Genomic DNA, 22,996 nt, shown 5'->3' with positions numbered 1-22,996 from the left:
CTTATGACCCCAGGAAAGGGATAGTAGAAACACTATTAGTATTAGGTATATTTCATCTTACAAAGATTCATACATGAAATTTTCAAAAATTTATTCATTAAAAAACATTTCACTTTCATATTATATCTTTGTTCAGATTTATTGTTACACCTATGATTTTCTTTTTATTTTTTATTTTAACGTAATATACATTTGCGAACAATGCATATTATGCGTACTGTTTGCATCAAGTGTTGTTAACTCTGCCCTTGAGGAGTATGTGAGGAAAAAACAGCAAAAGGAATGGAGGACTTTGAAAGGTCTTAAACATTCTAAAAAGTTCTTAAATGACAATGTTGAAGAATGGGATAAACTTTTCTACAGCGGTGGCAGACAACAGGTAAGACTCATTATGGGTGCCTTAACTGGACATATGCCAATAAGGCATATACTACACAAGATGGGTATATCTTCGGACACACTGTGCAGACTGTGCGGGGAAAAATCGGAATCCATGGAACACTTGATGTGCAACTGTGATTCGTTAGCGAGCATGCGCATGAGGCTACTGGGAACGGCTTATCCAAAGCCAGGGGACTACAGATATCTTAAACCGCGGGTTATCGTTAAGGTAATATAAAGGATCTATGAAATGATGGTATAAAGCAGGGAGAAACACAAAAGATCCCGATGGGTCGACGTGCAACAGCTTAGCTGATCCCATATGCGAATATAAGATAAGATGCGTACTGTTCCTAAATGTATTGTATATATACATGTAACGAACATCTAAATCAGATGAATCAGATCACAATCTATTTTGAAAAAAAAGGATTGATACTCAACCTGCGCATCAAATTTCTTCAAAATATCCTCTAAGTGGACATTTTTTATCCTATGATTATTTACAAAAAAAATAGCAAATATCAATTTTAATATATTTATTGATCAAATTCTGCTATTTTTTTTTTTACAAGAATTACAATAAAAAGTATCCTAATTTAGTTCAGTAGCAATGAAGATCAGAATAATTTTTACTGTAATAAATATATTTCAAATAGAACTTATACCAGTATTTTATCTATGTGAGTTCATTTAAATAATTTCAGTTATATATGTACATATGTAGTTTAGTAACATTTAATCAAACTCAGGCACATTTCTACTATAGAAATAGCATAGTATTTCTACGTGCTCTATCATTTTATGATATAATTCATACAAATTCTTATATTTTGTATTAAAGTTAATAAAATATTGAATTCTGAATAACATATTTATTTAACATATAAATAAATTTACAATAACAAAAAAACAAGTAATAATAACATTATCCTAAATGTCTATTAGTATCGCAGTTTTATTGGTGGTGATGATGTACGGGTATAATATGTTGGGCATGACCTTCTCGCTTTACAACGGCGTTGAATCTGAAAAGACAGTAAAAAAGTATGTAATTAATATTATACAATAATAAATTAAACTAATTAATTTAAAATCATTTTAATTGATTTTATTTTATTAATCTATTATGTTCCCATGAATATTATTATTAAATAAGTTATCAATATTTAATTGATATTGTGTTACTCCCAAAGTTTAAAAACGAAAGTGCGTGTTGCCAGAGATGACTTATGGAACCGAAACATGGCCCTACATGGTTGCCCATATGCAAAAGCTTCTAATTACTCAGCGAGCTATAAATAGGGCTATCTTTGCACGAATTTCTTTGAGTGACAGAATCCCAAACAAGGATATCCGCATAAAAACTAAAGTAACCGACATTACCTAAAGAATAAACAAGCTGAAGTGGCAATGGACTGGTCATATAAGTAGAGTGAATGCAGTGGATGCAGGTGGCTCAGAACCGTTCCTTATGGCAGTCTATGGGGGAGGCCTATGTTCAACAGTGGACAGATAATGGCTGAGATGATGTTTACCCGCTGTGCTTGTCAGCTGTGTACTCGACGATCCTGATAGTTCCGTCCGCTTCATGCAGACTGTACACGCCCTTGACGACGTCGCCGTCGCGCGTCTCGTGCTGGTACTTGTTGTCGCCCGTATGCGGGTCCTCGATCTTGTACTCGTATGCGTATTTAGGGATGGCCTGTAGATACATTAGTAATAAAATTAGCCATCTATACATTATCTTATATAAATAGCAATGTTACGTTGTTATAAAATAAACAGTACAATTATTATAAAACTAATTTATTCTTACATAATAGTCAACATGATGTTCCTCATGTTTGGGAGCTTCGTGATGGTGAACGGGCTGATGAACAAGCACGACGGGCTTCACTTCGTGGTGAACTGGCACGCTGTGGTGTGAATCATGACCTTGGGCCTGGTGCAGTACGATACTCTGCGACGAGTATGCGTGACCATGACCGTGCTCATGTTGAGGTCTTGCTATAGCAGAACCAATTATAGCAGCAACTAGCAAAACCTGAAATTATTAACCAGTTTTTGTATTGTGGTATGTGAAAGTCTCTGGAACTTAGATATTTGTCTAAATCATGTTTATATAACTAAATAAGTTTAAATAAAATTTTAAACTCTAATAAATCATAAAATATATTTCCAAAAAGATACTTTATATACCAATACAATTAAACTATATTTTAGAACTACAATAAATAATAACAAAGTTTTTTTTATGCAATCTAGAATGGCAAACAAGCTGACAACCCATCTGATGGAAAGTGGTAACCGTAGCTTAAGACATGAGTATTACCATAGACATAACAAAGTATACCGTTTCGCCCCTGACATCCCCCATCCGTTGCCATTCCTGAGAACTAAGGTATTATGCCTCTATATCCTGTAAATTTACTGCCATACGCCTACTCTTTAAACTGAAACACAACCATGCAAACACAACCGTTTCAGGGTTGAACCACGAATAGGACAGAGGTACCCAAGCAAACAACTTTTATACAAAGTCTCCTTCTGGTAAAGTAAATAAATAAATTAAGTAAGTAAATAAAATATAGCGAAATTAGTATCTGTGGAATTTCTTACACATTAAAATAAACGTATTACTACCTTAGAATACATTTTTAATTTTATTAATATATGTATTTTCACTACAAAGAATAAACAGTAACTGATATTTTAATTGTATGCAAGTACCCTTTTATACACAAAATAAAAAGAAATAATTTAATATGACACCAAAACCAAACTAGTTCATTCACACATGAATTCAATACAGTTACGTAATGTAACGTATAACCTTGGTGCACTGAAGTCTTATGAACTTTTTACGAGAAGAATGTACCTAAATAAAAATTTCTCTCCTTACAGTTTCTTTCCAATTTTTATAAAATAAGAAGTTAAAATATCCAAAAATAAGTTTTTCATAATTTTAATCCAGGAGTCTAAATACTAAATGTCGAATTATGTACTTCTCATGAAAACAGTCAGCCTAAATTTCAATTTTTACAAATTAATTGATTTCTTATATATACTTAACACCTTTTGTAATTTTCTAAAATTGTTTTTTATTTTCATTTCCTACGTACAAACAATTTACTACACAAGTATAGTCATTATTTCAGCTTAATAATGATAAAGCAAATGATAAGTTCTGACTGACTAGCTTTTATGTTAAAACTTCATATTTGAATCTGCTGTTTTAGAGTTCGAGTACCCGAGTGAACCCGAGACGAGCCACTAATCTGTATATAATATACGCGTATAATATGAATTATATTATCATAAATCTACAGTTTCCATCTACCAACCCCATATAAGATCTAATTGAAGTGAAAACATTTTAAGTGGCATTTAAATGTATTGCTTATAGTAATTATGTACTCGATCAAACAACTCAAAAAATCTTTATACGACAATATTCATGAATATTAATTATAGTAAGAAGTAACAACTTAATTTTAGATCTTTTAAACGTCCATTATAGTATAGTAAATTATTCTATTATAGTATCGATCCTCATTGATAGCAATCTATACCTATTATATATTATAATTAAGATTGTTTGACAAAAAAAAAAAATAACAACTTCAATTGGAGAAAAAATATTTATTTAGTCTTTCAGATAAAAGAGAATTTTCCAAATAAATTTACAACTAACAAAGTTTTAAGGTAACAAACAAAACAATACAGGCGAATTGTGAATCTCCTTCTTTTTAAAGTCAGTTGATAGAGACAAAATATATGATTTTTGGATGTTTGTTTCTTTTTTTTGTAATGGATAAATAATACTTAATAAATATTCAACCGATTTTAAAAATTCTTTCACCTATAGATAGCTATTTTATCAGTTAGTAACATAGACTATATTTATTTATTGTTTACTCTCCAATTAAAATTTTACAAATAGTAGTCTAATAAAAGTATTTAGTATTAATATAAAACTACGTGGTTTCTGAATGATAATGTAACAGAGGTAGACTTTGTACAGAAATCGATTGCTTGGTTACCTCTGTCCCATTCGTGTTTCAACCGTAAAGCAATTAAGTTTGCATGGTTGTGTTTCGGTTTGAAGGGTGGGATATGGCGTGAATTTACTTGGTACAGAGGAATAACACCTGAGTCCTCAGGAATGGCAACGCATGGGGGGTATCAATTATTAAAACTAAAACAAAATACTAATTTAACTTTCTGTCTATCTACCTGTGTGAATTCAGAGCAGATTGCTAGTCATGAATAAGTTTAAAAAGCATTCTGTTTTAGTAGAGTGTGAAAAGGGAACTATGATTTAATGGATTGCTCTCTCATCAGTGTACCAAAATATCCTCTTAAACGTAATATTTATTGACTTAAGATAGATCTATTATGGTAACCCTTTCTAGTTTTATCAAAATAACTTATTTAGATAATTTTAGGTTAGATAAAGACAATGAGGCCGTTTCTGAAGCGCCATTTTTCATTCCCGTTTTGTGGTCTATCATGAACTAAATTTATAATAATTTTAACTTATTAGAAATTTTATTAATATCGGTCCTCATAATACAGATATCACTATGATATTAAATTGAAATTTTTATTTTATAAATTAATTATAAATATAATTATAAAATAAATTAGCCTACTATATAGATTGATACCATTATGGTCAACTAAATCTACATAGAGGTGAAGAAAGAGTAGTATTACGAATAAGTTCCTCACATCAAATTACTCTATCACATAATTACTTCAACCCATATATCAGCCACCATTAGGATCCCTAAATTTCTTCTCAAAGTATTCCCTATAACATTTCTGAGACCATCATTCCGTCTTTTTACACTGTACTTACTTTGTACCAGCATAAAATTACCATCGTAGGTTTCTGGAATTATGTGGCTATTATTTGCATACAGAAAAACATTTTTGAAGCTCCTATATTATCTTAGCAGGCCATCCTATCAAGGCTTATAATTTTTTGTCATTCTTAAATGGTCTTTTGGGCAAAATTTTCAATATAGGTGGTTGGATAATAATTTTTAATTTATTGTATTGTACTGTATATTTATAATCGACTACTATTTCATTTTCATATGAAAGTTCGGTAACTAACTTTTTGTAACTAATTTACAGTAACAATAGAAAAAATAAGTATATAAAACTGACTCGCAGTTAGTTTTATATAATGTTTCTATTGTCTTTGAGAAAATGCAACCTCTGTTTTATAGCAATTGGTTATTACTACTACTAAAAGAAGTGTGGACATATCCTGTTATAGAATTCTTCTAATCATGTTATACTTGTAAATGTTGAAAATCTGACTTATTTCTGAGGTTTTACGGAGATAGAAGTTACAATTTGAAAATATATTTTTATTCTATAATTAACAATATGTACAATTCTTAACAATCAATAACAATTAATTATCATAAAAGCGTAACGATGACAAATATTATGTACATTTCTAGTGATGATGTTCCGGCACGATGTGTTTGGCATGACCTTCTCGTCTTACGATGGCATTGAATCTGAAAAAGAAGTAATATTTTTATAGCATGTATATAAAATGGCCTAATAATAAGGGTGGCCCCTTGCTTTTTCGTGGGTGTCGTAAGGAGCGACTAAGAGAGAGCGAGAAATGGGCAGCAGGGTTTTAAAACATCTCCAAAGCCTAACTGTGGTTACCAATCCACCTGTCAAACGTGGCAACTACTGGTAAACTCCCCTAAAGAGAAGGCTTATGTTTAGCAGTGGGCAATTAAAAGCTGATATGATGATGATATAAAAAGAAAAAATGTTTAAACTTTATTAACCGATTTAAAAAAAGGAGACAGTTCTTAATGTTACTGAATTTAACAATATTTTAAGACAATGATTTGGCATACAAACAAGCATGCAGTCCGTGTAATAGTAACAAGTTTTGTCGTCTGTATATAACAACTAGTTGTACCATGTGCACGTTGTTGCTCTTTAAGAAATTTGTCTACACCTCCTTTGATGAACCATATTATATAATCCCCTAGCCCCGACATAAAATACGCTACCCCTTTTTCCCGTGGGTGTCATAAAAAGCGACTAAAGGAACTTAATGGTAGAAGCATGAGCATCCCTATTAAAACATCTCTAAAAGCCTAACTACGGTTGCCAACCTGCCACCCAAGCGTGGAAACTTTTAGAAAAACTCCCCTTATGAAGAAGACTTATGTCCAGCAGTGGACGGTTAACGACTAAAATGATTATATAGTCTAGGTAATACCGTTTTTTATGATTCTTTGCGATATGAATGAATATGCTCCCGTATTAGACCCAGACTAATTTAGTCGTGATAAAAATCGCTGCTTTTTTGCTCAGCTACATCTACTTGTCTTATTTTATTGACTACAGATATACCCATTATGCTTGTCAGCGGTGTACTCGACGATCCTGATGGTGCCGTCCGCCTCGTGCAGACTGTACACGCCCTTGACGACGTCGCCGTCGCGCGTCTCGTGCTGGTACTTGTTGTCGCCCGTGTGCGGGTCCTCGATTTTATACTCGTACGTGTATTTGGGGATAGCCTAGTAAAATGTAATAATACTAAATTACAAATATATATAGACATAATACATTTCATCTATTTGAATAATTACTCATTACTTTTTCACTCACTCTCTCTCCTTAATTCGATACGTAGTTAATCCTTACTTATGTATTAATTTACATGAAAATGTAAAAGTCTATTTGTTACAGCTTAACACTTTAACTGCTCAATCAATTTGACGATTTGACGTAAAAAGATTACACCTTTTAACCAGAAATTTCATACGTATTAATTAATTTAAATTACTAAACGTATTTATAAATAAAATCTTACGTACATAATAATCTACGTGGTGTTCCTCGTGTTTAGGAGTTTCGTGATGCTGTACAGGCTGGTGGACGAGCACAACAGGCTTCACTTCATGGTGTATAGGTACGTGCTGTGATTCGTGACCGTGGCTCTGATGCAGCACGATACTCTGCGACGAGTAAGCGTGCCCGTGACCGTGGCCGTGACTTTCTTGCGGCCGTGCCGTCGCGGCCACGAGTAGAGCAGCAACCACAAAAATCTGAATAAAATAAGTTTCACTAATTATTGCACTTTATACAAACAATTTTAAATATTTCATTTTCAACTAAATTCAAATAGCAGGAGGAGGAGAGGTTTGCATTTTGATTGTAATTTTTGTTTATATGTTCTGAATTTTAGATTAATTTTATCGAGATTGATGTTGATTTTTATGTTATTAAATTTATTGATTATTAAAATTATGGATTAAAAAATTAAATCAGAATAATGAATATTTAAACAATGTAATAATCTTAAACTTAATCTTATTGGCATTTTAAGCTTAAAAGTTTGTAAAAATACTAGTTAATTTGTTACTTCATCAAATCTAAACGACTCAAAGGATTTCAGTAAAAGTTAATGCACAGATGAACAGTATCTTTTAATATCCGTTTTCTATTTTATTTCATACGAGAAAAGCCCACAGTTTCTTTTTTTATATTTAATGAAATGGCTATATAATCTTATTTTCCAATAACTTACTTTAGAATACATTTTATTTGTGTAGTTTACTTCTTGAATGACAAATAGTAACTAGTAATTAAGTACTGTACCTTTTATCTTTTTATACTGACGTAGTTAAACTTATAGCCAGATCGTTTTTCGTAATAAAATTGAAACCAGTCGGTATACACATACATACCAATATAATATGAAACTGGTATTTTATTTAATGCAAGTTCAACCTTGACATGTAGTTAAGTCGTGCAAGTTATAATTAGATATTTTTCCTAAATACGAGTACATTGTTTGATATAGAAAGTTCAATTTCAAGTTATTGAAACTTTTTTGTTTTTCTAAATTATATCTACTGTTTGGTTTCAAATAAGTCATAACACATGTATCGCTGAACGAATAAGCATATAAAAATTATTTTAAGCAACTCGTAGAAGAGGTTATCTATTTATCTGATATTCTTTAATACCGTATTAATTTTGCGTTAGTTAAAGTTGTAAAAGAAGAGCTTGTTATTAAGCAAACTGCAATGACGAAGAAAAGTTTTTGAGTGGAGACCGCGTACAGGCACACGTAGTGAAGGACGAAACCACTAGATGAAATGACGAGTATAAAGAACAAACAACGGCTGATATGATGATGATGGTGACAGTTCGTAAACATATTATTATATATATTATCTAGTACTATTGCTATTTACATGAAAATATCGCCCTCTACTGTCAAGTGTTTCTCGACTGTTTCTATCGTATACAAAAGGTTCTGTCGTGGCTTACTAACTAATGTATTAGGATTAATATAACTTTAATTACGTTTAATTTCATACAGATAACAGACAACTTGGTAACTATTTTGTTTTGGTACCCAATAACGTATATTGAGAATGCGGAAGTAACCACTTCGAAACATTATATATTATAATTACATTACATTATATATTATAAAAACATTTTAAATAAATACAGTAAAAATAAAAAATAAAGTAATAAACATAATAAATAAAAGGTAAATTTGCGATAAAATTCTGTAAAATTTAAAATAATATCAATTACACACCATCAGTACATGTAATATATTTGTACTTTATACTTGTACTTGTAATTTTTGTTAATATTTTTTTTATTTTCTATTATCTTTATATTACTAACTGTCTTAGTTGATTGTGCTTCTGTATAGAACTATAATTGCTCGTAGTAAATGTCAATCGGTATTCTATAATACAATAAACAATATGGTCGTCCCCAACAATATTTTTAATGATAAATATAACTAACCTTCCCCTATAAGAATTACAAGAAATGCCCTCCTCGTACATACATGCATATCAACAAAATATATAAAACTGTGATAAATAAGAATACAGGTATATTTTAAATCTGTGATATACGTATACTAAATATTATTCTACAAAATTAAATATTTGCTATTTTTATAGACCAAGTAGAGATTTTAAATAAATTAACACTAACAAAAGCCTCGCTTTGCATTACAAAATAGTAATAATAATCTGGTCTAGTCTGGAATTTCAAATATATGTAATATATTTTTGTTTTTAAATATCCATATTATATTTACGTATCTATTTTTATATATTATTACGTATGTATAGTAATAATATATAAAAATATACGTAGCACAGCCAAATATCAGCGCTAGAATCCATAATTTCAATATTATGATTGACTCTCATTGTTAATATTATTTTTCCTTACATAAATTTAATTTTACTCCTCTTCTATTTAGTTTTAAAGATAAAAGTTAAAAAAAAAATACACTATTTATTCTACTAGAGAAAAAACACGTAGATAATAAATATGGAGGTTATCATTCAAACATTTGAATTGAATGTATCTGGCCTAATCATCAAATCAAAAGTGATGGTTGTTTTGTAATCACAATACAACTGTCCGTAACGTCATAACTTATTAAAGTATTTCCTATCTCTAATCGTTGATTACTATTCCATTTAAAAATTATGTCGAATGTTATATAACTGTATAGATTACAATTACATTATTACAATCATATTATTATTATGATTGTCTCCATTATGCGAGAAAGGTGTTCGTTAAATACAACTGTCTTACATATCCAAGGTTGCACTTACTAAACTATGGCTTCCAGACGGTGCATATGCAACGAACTGGTTTTATACTTATACCTTTTTTTAATTTACATGCTTGCGAAAATTGTATTCTCCTTACCTTTATAAAAGACAAGTTAAAACTGTAACAATTATCAGTTTTAGGACTACAGTCAAAGTACTAACAACTCTTAGCAAAAATGATCTCAAAGGTATAAAATTATAATGAAACATAACATTTCTAGTATTTGAAAATAGTATAGGTCCTTGATATAGTTACCTAAACAAAATATTTTAATGCTAAAAAATGCATTATTTTCTGTAACATAAAGTAAAAAATGACTTAAAAAGACTGTTTGTATAATATATTTTAACAAAATAATCTTTACATTAGTGGACACATATCCTTACAGGTCAATCCATGTAAAGCGGTAATAGAAATATTCCATATTGATAATAGTTCTTGCAATAGATACACTATATCATAGACTTCGATATGGAATCGCATAAGTAGATTCACTATTCATTGTCATATAAGGAATTAAAGTTGTCATATTAAGGACTTAAAACTACGTATACTTTAAATTTTCTTAAAATTAAAATAAAAAATGCTCGCATTTTTTATCAAAAATTGATTAGACAGTGGTTATTATCAGACATCACAGAATCAGACAAAACTGTAACTATATTTAATAATAAAATTATTTTTTATAGATCTTGTTCGTTGCTGCCGTCGCTGCTATAGCTTCAGCTAGACCCCAAGATGGACATGGTCACGGACATGCGTACTCATCTCAAAGTATAGTCCTACACCAGAGTCATGGTCATGAACCACAGCATCATATACCGGTCCATCATGAAGTAAAGCCCATCGTACTCGTTCAACAACCCACTCATCACGAAACTCCAAAACATGAAGAGCACCATATAGATTATTATGTAAGGCTTTTGTCTGCATTATTTTAAATATTATATGTATATGTCTATGTAAACTTCTGTAACCAATGGCTAGAAAATCTATGGATAGATACATTTTCAATAACTTTCATATGAGAAAACACGAAATACCAAATGTCGCTGCCTCATTCTATCTTATGTACGTGATAGTAATAACGTATCTGTCGATAAAATATATGTATTAATAAATTTGTTTACTACTTCTTTAAACTGAGTTAAGTGATATTCAATTTCTTTCTGCCTATCTTATAACGAAAATAATTTTAAAATAGATTAAATTTCTAATTAAATATATTATGTATCTACAGGCCATCCCTAAATACGCATACGAGTACAAGATCGAGGACCCGCACACGGGCGACAACAAGTACCAGCATGAGACGCGCGACGGTGATGTCGTCAAGGGCGTGTACAGTCTGCACGAAGCGGACGGAACTATCAGGATCGTTGAGTACACCGCTGACAAACACAACGGGTAATTATCATATTAGCTCATTTTTAACAAAAGCTAAAAAATAATATCTAAATCAAATTAATTAGTATATTTTCTTAAAAGTAGATCACATATTATCAAAAGAGCTTAAAATACTATTATCATAAGAATTCTGTTATGTTACAAGCATTTGTAAGTTACGATAACCAATTAACACTATTGTATTCTCATGATTTCCTTATTTCAGATTCAACGCTGTGGTGAAACGTCAAGGTCATGCACAACATATCATTCCCGAACATCATCATCATCAATAAAATTGTTTACGACTGTTATAAAAATTAAGAATGTTATTTGTTACAAGCACTGATAAAATAAATTAAGTTATTCTTTTTATATTATCTCTGTATTTTAATTCAGTTTCTTAATAATAAGAGAGAAATTTCGCGGGATATCGTTAAGATAACGCATAGGATCTATAAAATGATGGTATAAGGCAGGGAGGAAACACAAAAGATCCATATGGGTCGACGTGCAACGGCTTAGCTGACCTCATATGCGAAAATAAGATAAGGGAGAAATTTAAATTTTAAAGATTTTAAATTATACTTACCAAATTTTCTTATTCATCTTGATGCTTCGCCAAGTAGAAAAATAACAACGTGAAAAAAATTACAAAAATCGCTCCATCTAATATAAAGTGATCACCTACAGGTAGTAGTTAAATCCCTATGAAAAATCAAATTAATCAATCTACAAACATCACACACAATAACCTATCTTACCCTCAATATATCATTACATTAATAGAGTTATATAAGAGATATGATTTAGAGATATTAGGAAATAGGTAAGTCTCTACTGTCAGTCAAATATGACAAATGTTGTTATCTTTGAATACCGTGAATACTAAATTCTGAATTTGTAATAAATAGTTTTATTTGCATTTTTTCATACCACTGAGATAGCAAATAAGCATACGGTCCACCTGATAGTAAGCGATTACCGTAGCCTATGAACACCAGCAATACCAGGGGTATTATGCGCGTGTTGCCGACTCTAAAGAAACCTCTTTACCCCCCTTTTGAAGAACGCCATGCTGTAGTCTCTTTGAAAAACCTTAGCACCTTTTACCTTAACCTAAACCTTAGCTCCTTCCATAACCTGAGTGTTCACATTTATTATATACAAGGAATACTTTGTACAAAAGTCGTCAGCTTGGATATTTCTGTCCTATTCGTGTGTCTGTCTTGAAGCAGCTGTATTTGTATGCCTTTTTAAATTTGAAGCGTAGTCAATGAAGATATAATACAATATACAGAATACGAAATAAAGTATAACACCATATTTTTTAGGAATGGCGACGTATTGGAGATACTCTGGGGGTTACATTATTATCTAAGTAAACGTCATCCAACACAGAATAGCGAGTTACATAAAAAATATTTTTATTATGAAAAAGAGGTAATTGTGACCAAGTCATTCACTCTCTTATTTGTGTCTCTATCTTGAGTGTTGCATACACTATTTACATGTAGATTTCAATTGTTTTAAAATATATTTATATTACTTGCTAGTATTAATAATTTTGATTGTTAGAACTTAATAGAATTTGGAATATAATCATTATAAAAACTCTATTTATTCAAAATTTGCGAAAGCTTCTACTGCACAGGTTTCATTGCCCATGATAACATTCAAAATATTTGTCGCAAATTGTACTTCAAACTTGGACTTTGGTTACCTATTAACCTTATAGTGTTTCCACAATAAAAAATAATCTAAAACCATCCTATTTATTAAAATCCCACACATTACACCTTAGACACATTACTGTGAAAAAAGTATTTGGCAAGCAGGTAAAAAATATTAGCATCTCATAATTGTTACCCGCTATTAACCGTGTCTTCCAACCTGACAATTGTAAATAATCTCCGTATTTTATCGTGGAAGCTATTTAAAAAAGAAAAAGAAGAAAAATCTAATTTATGCAAAGTGCAATGATAATACCATTCCAGGTGACCTTGGAATCAAATATGCTTGATATATATGAGTGAGCAATTCCAATATTACTTATTCTCATTACAATAGTAACTGAAGATAAAATGTATTTTGGTGTAGCTGATAGAAACGTCTTTTGTAAAATGTATAATAGAAAAAAGTAGAAACAAACATTTTTTTCTCACTGATATGTCTACAATGTAACTATACAAGAAATACTATCATTTAAGTAACAAATCTGAGTGCATATACCTAACTAAAACCTAATAAAGATGATGAGAAATTTTATTACATATTTCTAAAGCTGTAGCAGTCCTACACTATTTAGTTATTCTTACCTAATAATTAATTTATTTATATTAAGTTAAACGTACTAAACTACTATGACAGTGCTGATTCCGTTTATCCGTCTCATATCTTAAATTAAAATGTTCGTTAAATATGAACTTGATGTATAGGTACAATTTTAATCGAAATTTATGCACTGCGTGTACGGGTTAGCTGTTTCGTATTTGATTGTCACTACATCATAGAGACATCTTCGATATAATGTAACCAGAGGGCCTACCATGAAATGTTTTCCGAAATTTCGGAGCCAAACGAAACACAAATTTGATGTTAAAATTACATAATACATGCCGTTTGGAAATATTAAAAATGTTAAAATATTGTTCCTTTTGTTGTGGACTTTTATGATAGGATGTATGACAAAGCAAATGTTAAACTCCACTTATTGATCCGATTTTGGTATAAACAAAAACACGAAATTGAGTCCGAAATTTCGAAATTTCATATCATGGTAGACCCGCAGTTTACTTGAAATTGTATTTGAAATTCTATAAAAACCTGGTTTTTTAATTCTTACATCCTGTTTTATGTCTGAATAGAGTCGATAGACTTTCGTAATCAATAAAGGCTCTATCACTCAAGTCTACGTACTATTCTATTTATTAAGCCTATGTATTTAAATCCATTGTATCCAGTATCATATTCACTTCGAGATCATGTCTGTCATTGAGATTAGAACACGCTAAGATTTATTTACTCGGGGATCGACATGGAATGAATCGGCATAGCATGAACATTTTAGTACTTTTGAGGTAATAAGGTAACTATATATACTAACATGTATAACTATATATCATATAGTTATACATGTCATAGTTATATATGCTTTTTTTCATGAACTCAACTGATCTCCCAAAAAAAATGTTCTAAGTTCGTCTATATATTACATAGTACTTTGTTTAAGAAAAATCGATGTAATATGGTTTTATAAGGTTTTAAAATAAAATATTAAATTGAAATACAATAATTTTACTAATCATAACTAAAACAAAAATATCACAACAATATAACATATAATTTGAAGTCTATCTATAAATTACTATAACTAAGAAACTTTTTAAATTATATTAAAAACAATCTAATTTTGAATATAATATATCCATCTGATATGTTTCAAAAATCTCTCAGTACAGTAATTTATCAGACAGATTTTAATAAACAGTCAGTTCTATAATTTATTGATGGTGATGTTGCGGAATGATGTGCTGGGCATGTCCTTCGCGCTTCACGACAGCGTTGAAACTAAAAAAAGAAATTATAAATGTTATAGTATTATACAAACACTAACATGATCAAATAAAATTAAAAAATATAAAAATATCCTCTAGAGAAAATATTTTTTATATACCCGTTATGCTTGTCAGCGGTGTACTCAACGATCCTGATGGTGCCGTCCGCCTCGTGCAGACTGTACACGCCCTTGACGACATCGCCGTCGCGCGTCTCGTGCTGGTACTTGTTGTCGCCTGTATGCGGGTCCTCGATCTTGTACTCGTATGTGTATTTGGGGATGGCCTATAAAAATAACGAAACCTATTATGTGTGTGTATTTTGACTGTTTAGTTTAGCTGCTACTAAACAGGATGAGGTATGGTAATAAAATTAATGGATTCGGACGTAAAATTTAGATTATAGTCCTCAAGAATAACAATGCGTAACCGTCACAGTGTAATCTGTAATATCTTTACTTCTGTTCATGTATGCAAAGGTTGTGTTAGCCGTCCGTCCTCTCCATTATTGCTATCATGTGTGTCGTCAACTTCTTTGCCATTTCACGTACTGAAAAACAAGTCTCTCAAATTTTTTCAACAATAATACAAAATAAAACTATCTTACATAATAATCAACATGATGTTCCTCATGTTTGGGGGCTTCGTGATGGTGAACGGGCTGATGGACAAGAACGACGGGCTTCACTTCATGATGAACTGGTATGCTGTGGTGTGAATCATGACCTTGGGCCTGATGCAGAACGATACTCTGCGATGAGTATGCGTGACCATGACCGTGGCCACCTTGTGGTCTCGCACTGACTACAGCAAGGAAGGCAAGACAGATGACCTACATGAACAAAATAATATATAATTGAGACAAATACGATATTACACATTTACTTAACAATAATATTGATACACATAAACAGTAATATTTGGAGTTTTAGATTTTTACTTAAAATAATTCCTACGTATATTTACGATATTTTAGTAAATTTATTTTCTCAAAAGCATCGGTTTTATATTCTATAGATTAATTTGATTCTATTTTAATTATTTATTTATATTGTAAATTAAATAATTTATTAAAATATTGTCACTGTAAATAAATTATTTTATCCTTTAATTTTTAATAAGATTTAAATATTTCAGTTATTAATTCTGTGTTAAAATGTAAATGATTACAAACTATTTTCAAAGCAAGAAAATCTCAAAAAAATAAAGACAATATTTTTATATTTAACCATATAAAGATAATCATTCATTTTATTTCTTACCTTGTACATATTTAGTAATGTAAATTTCTAATATATTAATACAATAATTAAAACAGTATTGAGTTGTGGTTACCACCTGTCTGTTTAATTTACAACTTGAAATATCTTTTATACTAAAGAGACCGATGTTTACGCAAGTATTGAACTTGATCTAGAACAAGTTACGGTGAATGAATGAAATATAAGTGAACCTGTATATACCTATATTATAAACTTCGATGTTTTTTTTTAAGGATTTGATCGTTTGTTTCTTTGTTTATAATAGATAGACACAAAAACAGCTCAACTGATTTCAAAAATATTTTTACCTGTAGCAAGCTTCATTATTAAAGAGTGACATAGGCTATTGTATCTATTGAATTAGATTTATTGTATGTATAAAAATATCTATTAATTATTAAATATCAGATAATTCTATTTATGATTTTTTTTTGTTATAATAACACAGATACGAATAATATTAGTTAAATTTGTTAGAGTAGAAGAGCAGTAAATGACGCGATAAAATAAAAATACATAGCATAGAAAAATTGTAATTCTTAATTCAAACTTCTGTCTACAAACACAATACTATGGTTGCATCAAATCAACAATGAAAAATACAATATTTGGTTAACTTTTTGTAAAAATCGATTATAAATTATAAATATTTGCATTCTCAGTCACAATTTCATATTAATAACCCTAGAACTTTTTCTAGTAGTCTACATTATTTCCGAACCTAAACGGTTTCGTTTTAACGTACTATAGAAACGTTCTACCCGTATACATTCCTATTACAAAATAATAATCCGCTGTTCGTTAAACAAATTTACACACAATAGGTGTGCAAATAATTTTCTATACCAAAGCTGCTTAGACGCCGAAAAATCTATCGCCTACATAATCCTAAAAAATATGGCCGTAATCTCAAAGTGCCTGCTCAAATTCTCGAAATATGTCAGTCCGCGAATCATACGAAACCAGAATAGTTATGATAGTTGGCGAATATACCAAATAAGAATCTATTTGAGAACATTGGAATTTTATTATACAATATATGTCTCTAGAGGTGAACTTAAAGAAGAACTTCTTACTACTTGCTTGATGCAATAAGAAACGGCATTTTTTGAAGACATGTATATTACTTCACCTCTACATTGATGAGTTTCATTGACTTTAGGAGCATGAAAAGTGCCTTTTTTTAAATTAATAATTGTACTTATTAACAAACAAAACAGTAAAAGAAATTGCCTTAGGTGAAAGTTACCAACCTTCACCTTGTATTTCGGATTAAAATTTACTCAAAAATAAAAGTATTCGATAATGCAATAATCACGGACTACATTATTATAACTTGTATAAATTCGACCAATCAATGAGATATTAAATCAGTTCAGTAAGTCACTTGAAACAACGAAGTAAAAAATATTTCAAAATGTTCACTAAAGTAAGAGTTCCTAATATCTCTAAGAATAAATAATAAGAATTTCACTAAAAGTAATAATAATAATTATTATATATATTTAGTTGCTTAAATTTCGAGATATATGATATGTTTTTAGGACTAATATTCTATTTAAAGATAATTTAATTTTAACTGATTTATAGAACATCAATTTATTTGAAAAAAGTAATATTAAATATATATATATATATATATATATATATAATATTAAAATGTAAATTAGGTTACAGATAATAAGTAGCAAAAAATAATAGTTCAAAGTATCCTAAACTGATAAAAAAAAAACAAGTACAAAAAACTTAAATAGACACTTATGCATCTAAAGTGCCTTCTACGAGTATGAACTTCCATGGATAAATATATTTTTTATTTGATTTAAAATTTACCAATAGAATCGTTTTCTGTTATAACATATGTTATAAAATATTTAACGTTTTTCTTCTTCTATTTTAGATCGCTTGTGTGATGGCTCTAGCGATTGTTTGTGAGGTGGCAACTCAACATCATGACCATAAGCCAGCTATATCGTCACAGTCCATCGAACGTCATGACATACCGGCTCATCCTCCTAAGGGTTTCCTCGAAAACCATGTAAGATTAATATGTCCAGATATCATTTATACTTTTTTTTTCGGTAGTCAATATATGTACTTACTATTATTCTCGTTTCTCTCGTCAGGGTCCAGCCAAATACGAGTTCGAGTACAAGGTGCACGACCCGCATACCGGTGACGACAAGTTCCAACACGAGACCCGCGACGGTCACCACGTGAAGGGAGTCTACAGTCTGCACGAGGCTGATGGGTCCATCAGAACTGTACACTACTCAGCCGACAAGAAACAGGGGTAAGAAATATTCAATGGCATAAGTGACGTTAATTACCTAATTGAAATATATTTTTATGGTAATTTCTCGATTTTATCGAAATCAAAATGAATTGCCAAATACGATTCAAGATATACATATTAAAATGCCCCCAAATTGAAATGTTCCCATTTTTAAGTCGAAAATAACTTATTTTTTAATAGCGCAATAAATTACTGATTACCCTATTCTCAAATACTATGCTAAAAAAATTAGACGACCACAAGAAACCACAAAGAGTTTTCTGCAATATATTAAAGGTCGTACATACGGCCAACCGTGTAGAATCGATTCGGTAGATTTGATTCCGTAGACCATCACTGTCTTCAAACTCTGAGGTATTTTGGATAAGAAGAAAAAGAAGTGGCATACCCGTATTCGTTTAATATACAATTAATTAATAGAACCCTTATTTGCAGCTTCCAAGCCGACATTAAACACACAACGAAGCATATAGAAGATCACAAGCATCATAACTAGATCAAACCTCTGCCTCACTAACTCATAATTGTTAATTATACCTACTTCAGTAAAATATTAAGTTTGGAAATAAATGTTAACTATTAAAATTTCTTTCAATTTATGTACCTTTTCTTGTCTATATAGATTTAAGGTCAACCTCATTAACATAATATAAGACATCAAAAAAAATTTTCATTGCATCGACATACAATGAGAAATTTAACTAAAGATTAAGATATTTTTAATGAAACAAAAATTTTGTAAATATTAGGACTTTTTTACATTTAAATACATTTTGGAATTAGTTTTTATAAGTAAGAACGCTTACCCTAGTACATATTTTAAAACCAAGAGCTTCCCTTGATGTGGAGGAACTGATCGACTCATATTACGTGTATAGTTAAATAAAAACCTGTAAAAATAGTAACCATTAGTAAAAATAGAAACCATTATTTATTATAATAATTATAACATTATAATAATAAAAACCAAATCAATGTTATAAACCTAATGTGCTTACATAAAAAAATATATATAAGATATTTAACACTCCAGATATTAGCCATTTCTATTCCCAAAGAGGGTTGACGTCAGGCAGGTGGCCGGTCGTAAAACTAAAAAACCAAATCTTTTTGTAATATGGATAAAATCATATTACGCCGACCCCAAATGATTGCGACAAGGGTAGGAAGATGATGATATTAGCCATTTCTAATATTTTTTATAATATGTGCTTCTGTACATACAATAAAAATACTAAACTAAGATATAAAAATCCCTAGATACAATCCGTTTTTATAAGTTAAGAGTAACAATGATAAGTATATATTATATACGAATATATACTATCAGGGAGAACTTATCAGAAGAGGTAAACTTACCCTCGAATGAGAGATTATGCGACGAATACTACTCAGTCTAGTCAGCGTTTGAAAAACGATTCTTGCATTTTCACATCTAAAATAAATTGACAATTAACTGGTTATATATAGCCTAGTACAAATAAATACCATATTGGATAAACCCTCGCTAGATAGAGCGATGACCTTAAATGTATCTTAAGGAGTCAATAGACACAAGTACCTTTGTTTACACACCTTTGATATACTCTAGATTGTATCAAATTATAACTACCATATGAAAAGAGCGGTATTAATATAGAATGGCTTATATTAATACTAGCTTAAATGACCTGTTAAAGATGATTGAAAGGTATTATAGTATACTTTAGCTTTCCAAAATGTCAATTTATAAAACAAAATTGTTAATTTTTAATGGCTTTGATTTATTTATTAAAAAAATCTCTATTAGCAAATATATTCCGCTAATCTATTGCCCGATTCTGGACAACTTGAATATAAAATCTTAATGTTTTGTACAAACCATTTTTGAGTCCAAAGTTGATATTCTAAGTCCAATATACTTGATCCTTTCTGAGAGTTTTAAAATTTTATAATTTTCAACAAATAATATTAAGAAAATTAACTACCTCCATTAAACTGACCTTCAAATAAAAAATTGTCAATCGATCAATTTAAATGGATGCCACGATAGTACAAATTGGCATAAATACATAAAAATGCCAATTCACATTCCAAACATTCAAGTACAAGAATCGATTCACACGATGTAGAATTTTTGATGGAATGTCTATGTGAAAAAAATGTCACACAGCGCTATACAATATTTATATTATAACCTTTTTCTAATACACTACAGTTAAAATAATCAAATAAATATATGTACATTTTAAATAAAACACTAAGAATTTTTTTATTCAAAATTATTATAAAATTAAAAAGTTTATTTAGGAGATTATCATCATATTATTATGAATAACCCTGCAGACGCTAATAAAAATTATTAAGCTCCTTAATACGGATTTCGACAACTTAATAAGATATTTAATGTCAATGCAAATATAATTTGTCCCACAAAGATGTCGAGTATATTATTAAATATTAAATCAGCTGCTTTATTATGACAAGCGATTATTGCACTTAAGTGTAATAATTTTAATTAAAATTATGACTAAAAATTCCACTGTATCTGAATTAACTATAAAATTGCTAAAAAGAAAACTCAAAAGAAAACCCTACACTAAGCCACTTGCTCAACTTATTAATAATAGCCATACCCCTTTCTTATGATTATGGTTGGCCAAGAAATGCAATTTTTGTTTTCATTTTAAATTTAGGAAACTTTGAAGTCTATTGTGAAAACATTTTAAGTCTCTCAAATTACATATCAGATTATATCTGTAACGATATCTATAGAGGAATTTTCTTTAACGTATTTTCTTTCGGATTTCTATTTATTGTAGAATGGCAACATGCACCTGATTCGCACGGTGATTTTAAAATAAAATGCAACCCGTGTTACTCGTTAATAATATATCTTTTTATATATAAAAGAAATTTTAAAATCGGTTATGTATTTTTCTTGTACGGTATACTTCGTCTACGATGTGCTGTGTGTTTATGTGCTGTAAGTTATACAAATAAATGATATATCTATCTATCTATCTACGGTATTTTTTAAGTTTATTTATTACGAATATCTCTACCCAAAGGTTGTCTGGAAGAGATTGCTTAGCGATAAGGCCGCCTTTTGTATCATTTCTTATTACAGTTAAATGTGTTTACTATTTTATAAATGGTTCAATAAAGTGTACATAAATAAATATATTTAAATTCAATATAATTTTAACTTGAATAAATTAAACAAAATTTATGTATATTTTTAAACATATATTCAACAATCAGTCAACTATTAAACATATTTAACAATAGGTATGCTGAGATCATTAGTGATGTTTGGGTTCCACGTGCTTTGTTGAATGCTTGATGTCTGCTTGGAATCTGTAAATGAATATACTCGTATTTTTACTTATAAATAAAATATCATGTAATAATCAAAGTATCATAGCCTAGTTACTTATAAATTTCAAAAGGCGTAAATTCATAGCTGGCACTACATTGACTTATTTTAAATTTTTAACTATCTCTTCGATAACGGTAAATATCAACAACCAGTCACTTTAACGCGAGTGACGGCGGTAGGCTCACCTCCTGCTACGTTAGATTCCAATGTGCTAGGGAAAATTCGGGCCAGTCGAATATAATTTTTACCACAACAGCAATAGTTGCCAATTCCTCTGACTACCCTGCTAAGGATTATGTTTATCTATTCAAAGAATAATGTATATTAATTCTTTTTTTTTTAATTTAAGAAAATTATTCCATTCTAAATCCTATTAATATAATAAATGCGAAATTTTGTAACGATGGTTTAACGATGGTAGGTTCTTTCATGCAAAATCTACTAAACGAATATAAATGAACTTTGATACATGGATAGATTATATCCTAACTTAGCATACAAGATACTTTACATACTGATTCACGCAGACGGATCCGCAGGATACAACTAGTGCATAATAATTTTTTACCCCTGTTTCTTGTCGGCTGTATAGTGTACGGTTCTGATGGACCCATCAGCCTCGTGCAGACTGTAGACTCCCTTCACGTGATGACCGTCGCGGGTCTCGTGCTGGAACTTGTCGTCACCGGTATGCGGGTCGTGCACCTTGTACTCGAACTCGTACTTGGCTGGACCCTAATACAGAAATAGAACTCGTTAGTGATATTATTATTTGTAGGTAATATTTGACAAATTTAAAGTTTTATTCTTACATGATGTTCAAGGAAATCCTTAGGAGGGTGAGCAGGAATATCATGTCGCTCGATATGCTGGGAGGAAATAGCCGGTTTATGATGATGGTGCTGAGCTGATATTCCGCAAACGATAACGAGGACCACAACACAAGCGAACTGAAAATAATATATAATTGATAAATATGAATATGTTCCTAAAAAATAAGCTTATTTCAATTTCACATATAATAAAATTAAATTACTTTCAAAGACATTTTTAAAGAGAACTTGTTACTGTTTATTGATCTGAATAA

The 22,996-nt window shown here is 30.2% G+C and overlaps 5 protein-coding genes across 5 annotated transcripts; 2 read left to right on the top strand and 3 right to left on the bottom strand.

The window, feature by feature from the left end:
* Window positions 1-1,320: 1,320 nt before the first annotated feature.
* LOC113511586 (histidine-rich glycoprotein-like) lies at window positions 1,321-8,029 on the bottom strand. Its single transcript, XM_026895228.3, has 8 exons — window positions 7,967-8,029; window positions 7,254-7,484; window positions 6,787-6,953; window positions 5,863-5,924; window positions 3,028-3,068; window positions 2,201-2,428; window positions 1,920-2,086; window positions 1,321-1,409 (listed from the first exon to the last, which is right to left on the bottom strand). The coding sequence occupies exons 1-8, from the start codon at window positions 7,976-7,978 to the stop codon at window positions 1,340-1,342; spliced, it is 978 nt and encodes a 325-aa protein (XP_026751029.2). The 5' UTR covers window positions 7,979-8,029; the 3' UTR covers window positions 1,321-1,339.
* A 2,150-nt stretch (window positions 8,030-10,179) lies between these two features.
* Window positions 10,180-11,808, top strand: LOC113511588 (cuticle protein 8-like). The gene is made up of 4 exons (XM_026895229.3): window positions 10,180-10,234; window positions 10,737-10,961; window positions 11,288-11,454; window positions 11,660-11,808. The coding sequence occupies exons 1-4, from the start codon at window positions 10,223-10,225 to the stop codon at window positions 11,727-11,729; spliced, it is 474 nt and encodes a 157-aa protein (XP_026751030.2). The 5' UTR covers window positions 10,180-10,222; the 3' UTR covers window positions 11,730-11,808.
* A 3,056-nt stretch (window positions 11,809-14,864) lies between these two features.
* On the bottom strand, window positions 14,865-16,328 carry LOC113511876 (cuticle protein 8-like). Its single transcript, XM_031913526.2, has 4 exons — window positions 16,253-16,328; window positions 15,598-15,822; window positions 15,110-15,276; window positions 14,865-15,003 (listed from the first exon to the last, which is right to left on the bottom strand). Exons 1-4 carry the CDS (start codon window positions 16,259-16,261, stop codon window positions 14,937-14,939), a joined length of 468 nt encoding a protein of 155 aa, XP_031769386.2. The 5' UTR covers window positions 16,262-16,328; the 3' UTR covers window positions 14,865-14,936.
* Window positions 16,329-17,640: 1,312 nt separating this feature from the next.
* LOC128200578 (cuticle protein 19-like) lies at window positions 17,641-19,090 on the top strand. Its single transcript, XM_052894424.1, has 4 exons — window positions 17,641-17,681; window positions 18,153-18,290; window positions 18,379-18,545; window positions 18,984-19,090. Exons 1-4 carry the CDS (start codon window positions 17,670-17,672, stop codon window positions 19,042-19,044), a joined length of 378 nt encoding a protein of 125 aa, XP_052750384.1. The 5' UTR covers window positions 17,641-17,669; the 3' UTR covers window positions 19,045-19,090.
* A 2,665-nt stretch (window positions 19,091-21,755) lies between these two features.
* On the bottom strand, window positions 21,756-22,996 carry LOC113511873 (cuticle protein 7-like). The gene is made up of 4 exons (XM_026895599.3): window positions 22,946-22,996; window positions 22,722-22,859; window positions 22,478-22,644; window positions 21,756-21,887 (listed from the first exon to the last, which is right to left on the bottom strand). The coding sequence occupies exons 1-4, from the start codon at window positions 22,955-22,957 to the stop codon at window positions 21,833-21,835; spliced, it is 372 nt and encodes a 123-aa protein (XP_026751400.1). The 5' UTR covers window positions 22,958-22,996; the 3' UTR covers window positions 21,756-21,832.

The sequence above is a fragment of the Galleria mellonella genome, unplaced genomic scaffold (assembly GCF_026898425.1).
Source record: "Galleria mellonella isolate WM207_F2 unplaced genomic scaffold, CSIRO_AGI_GalMel_v1 utg213, whole genome shotgun sequence".
NCBI classification, from domain to species: Eukaryota; Metazoa; Arthropoda; class Insecta; order Lepidoptera; family Pyralidae; genus Galleria; species Galleria mellonella.
This window is presented reverse-complemented; position numbering and strand designations above follow the sequence as displayed.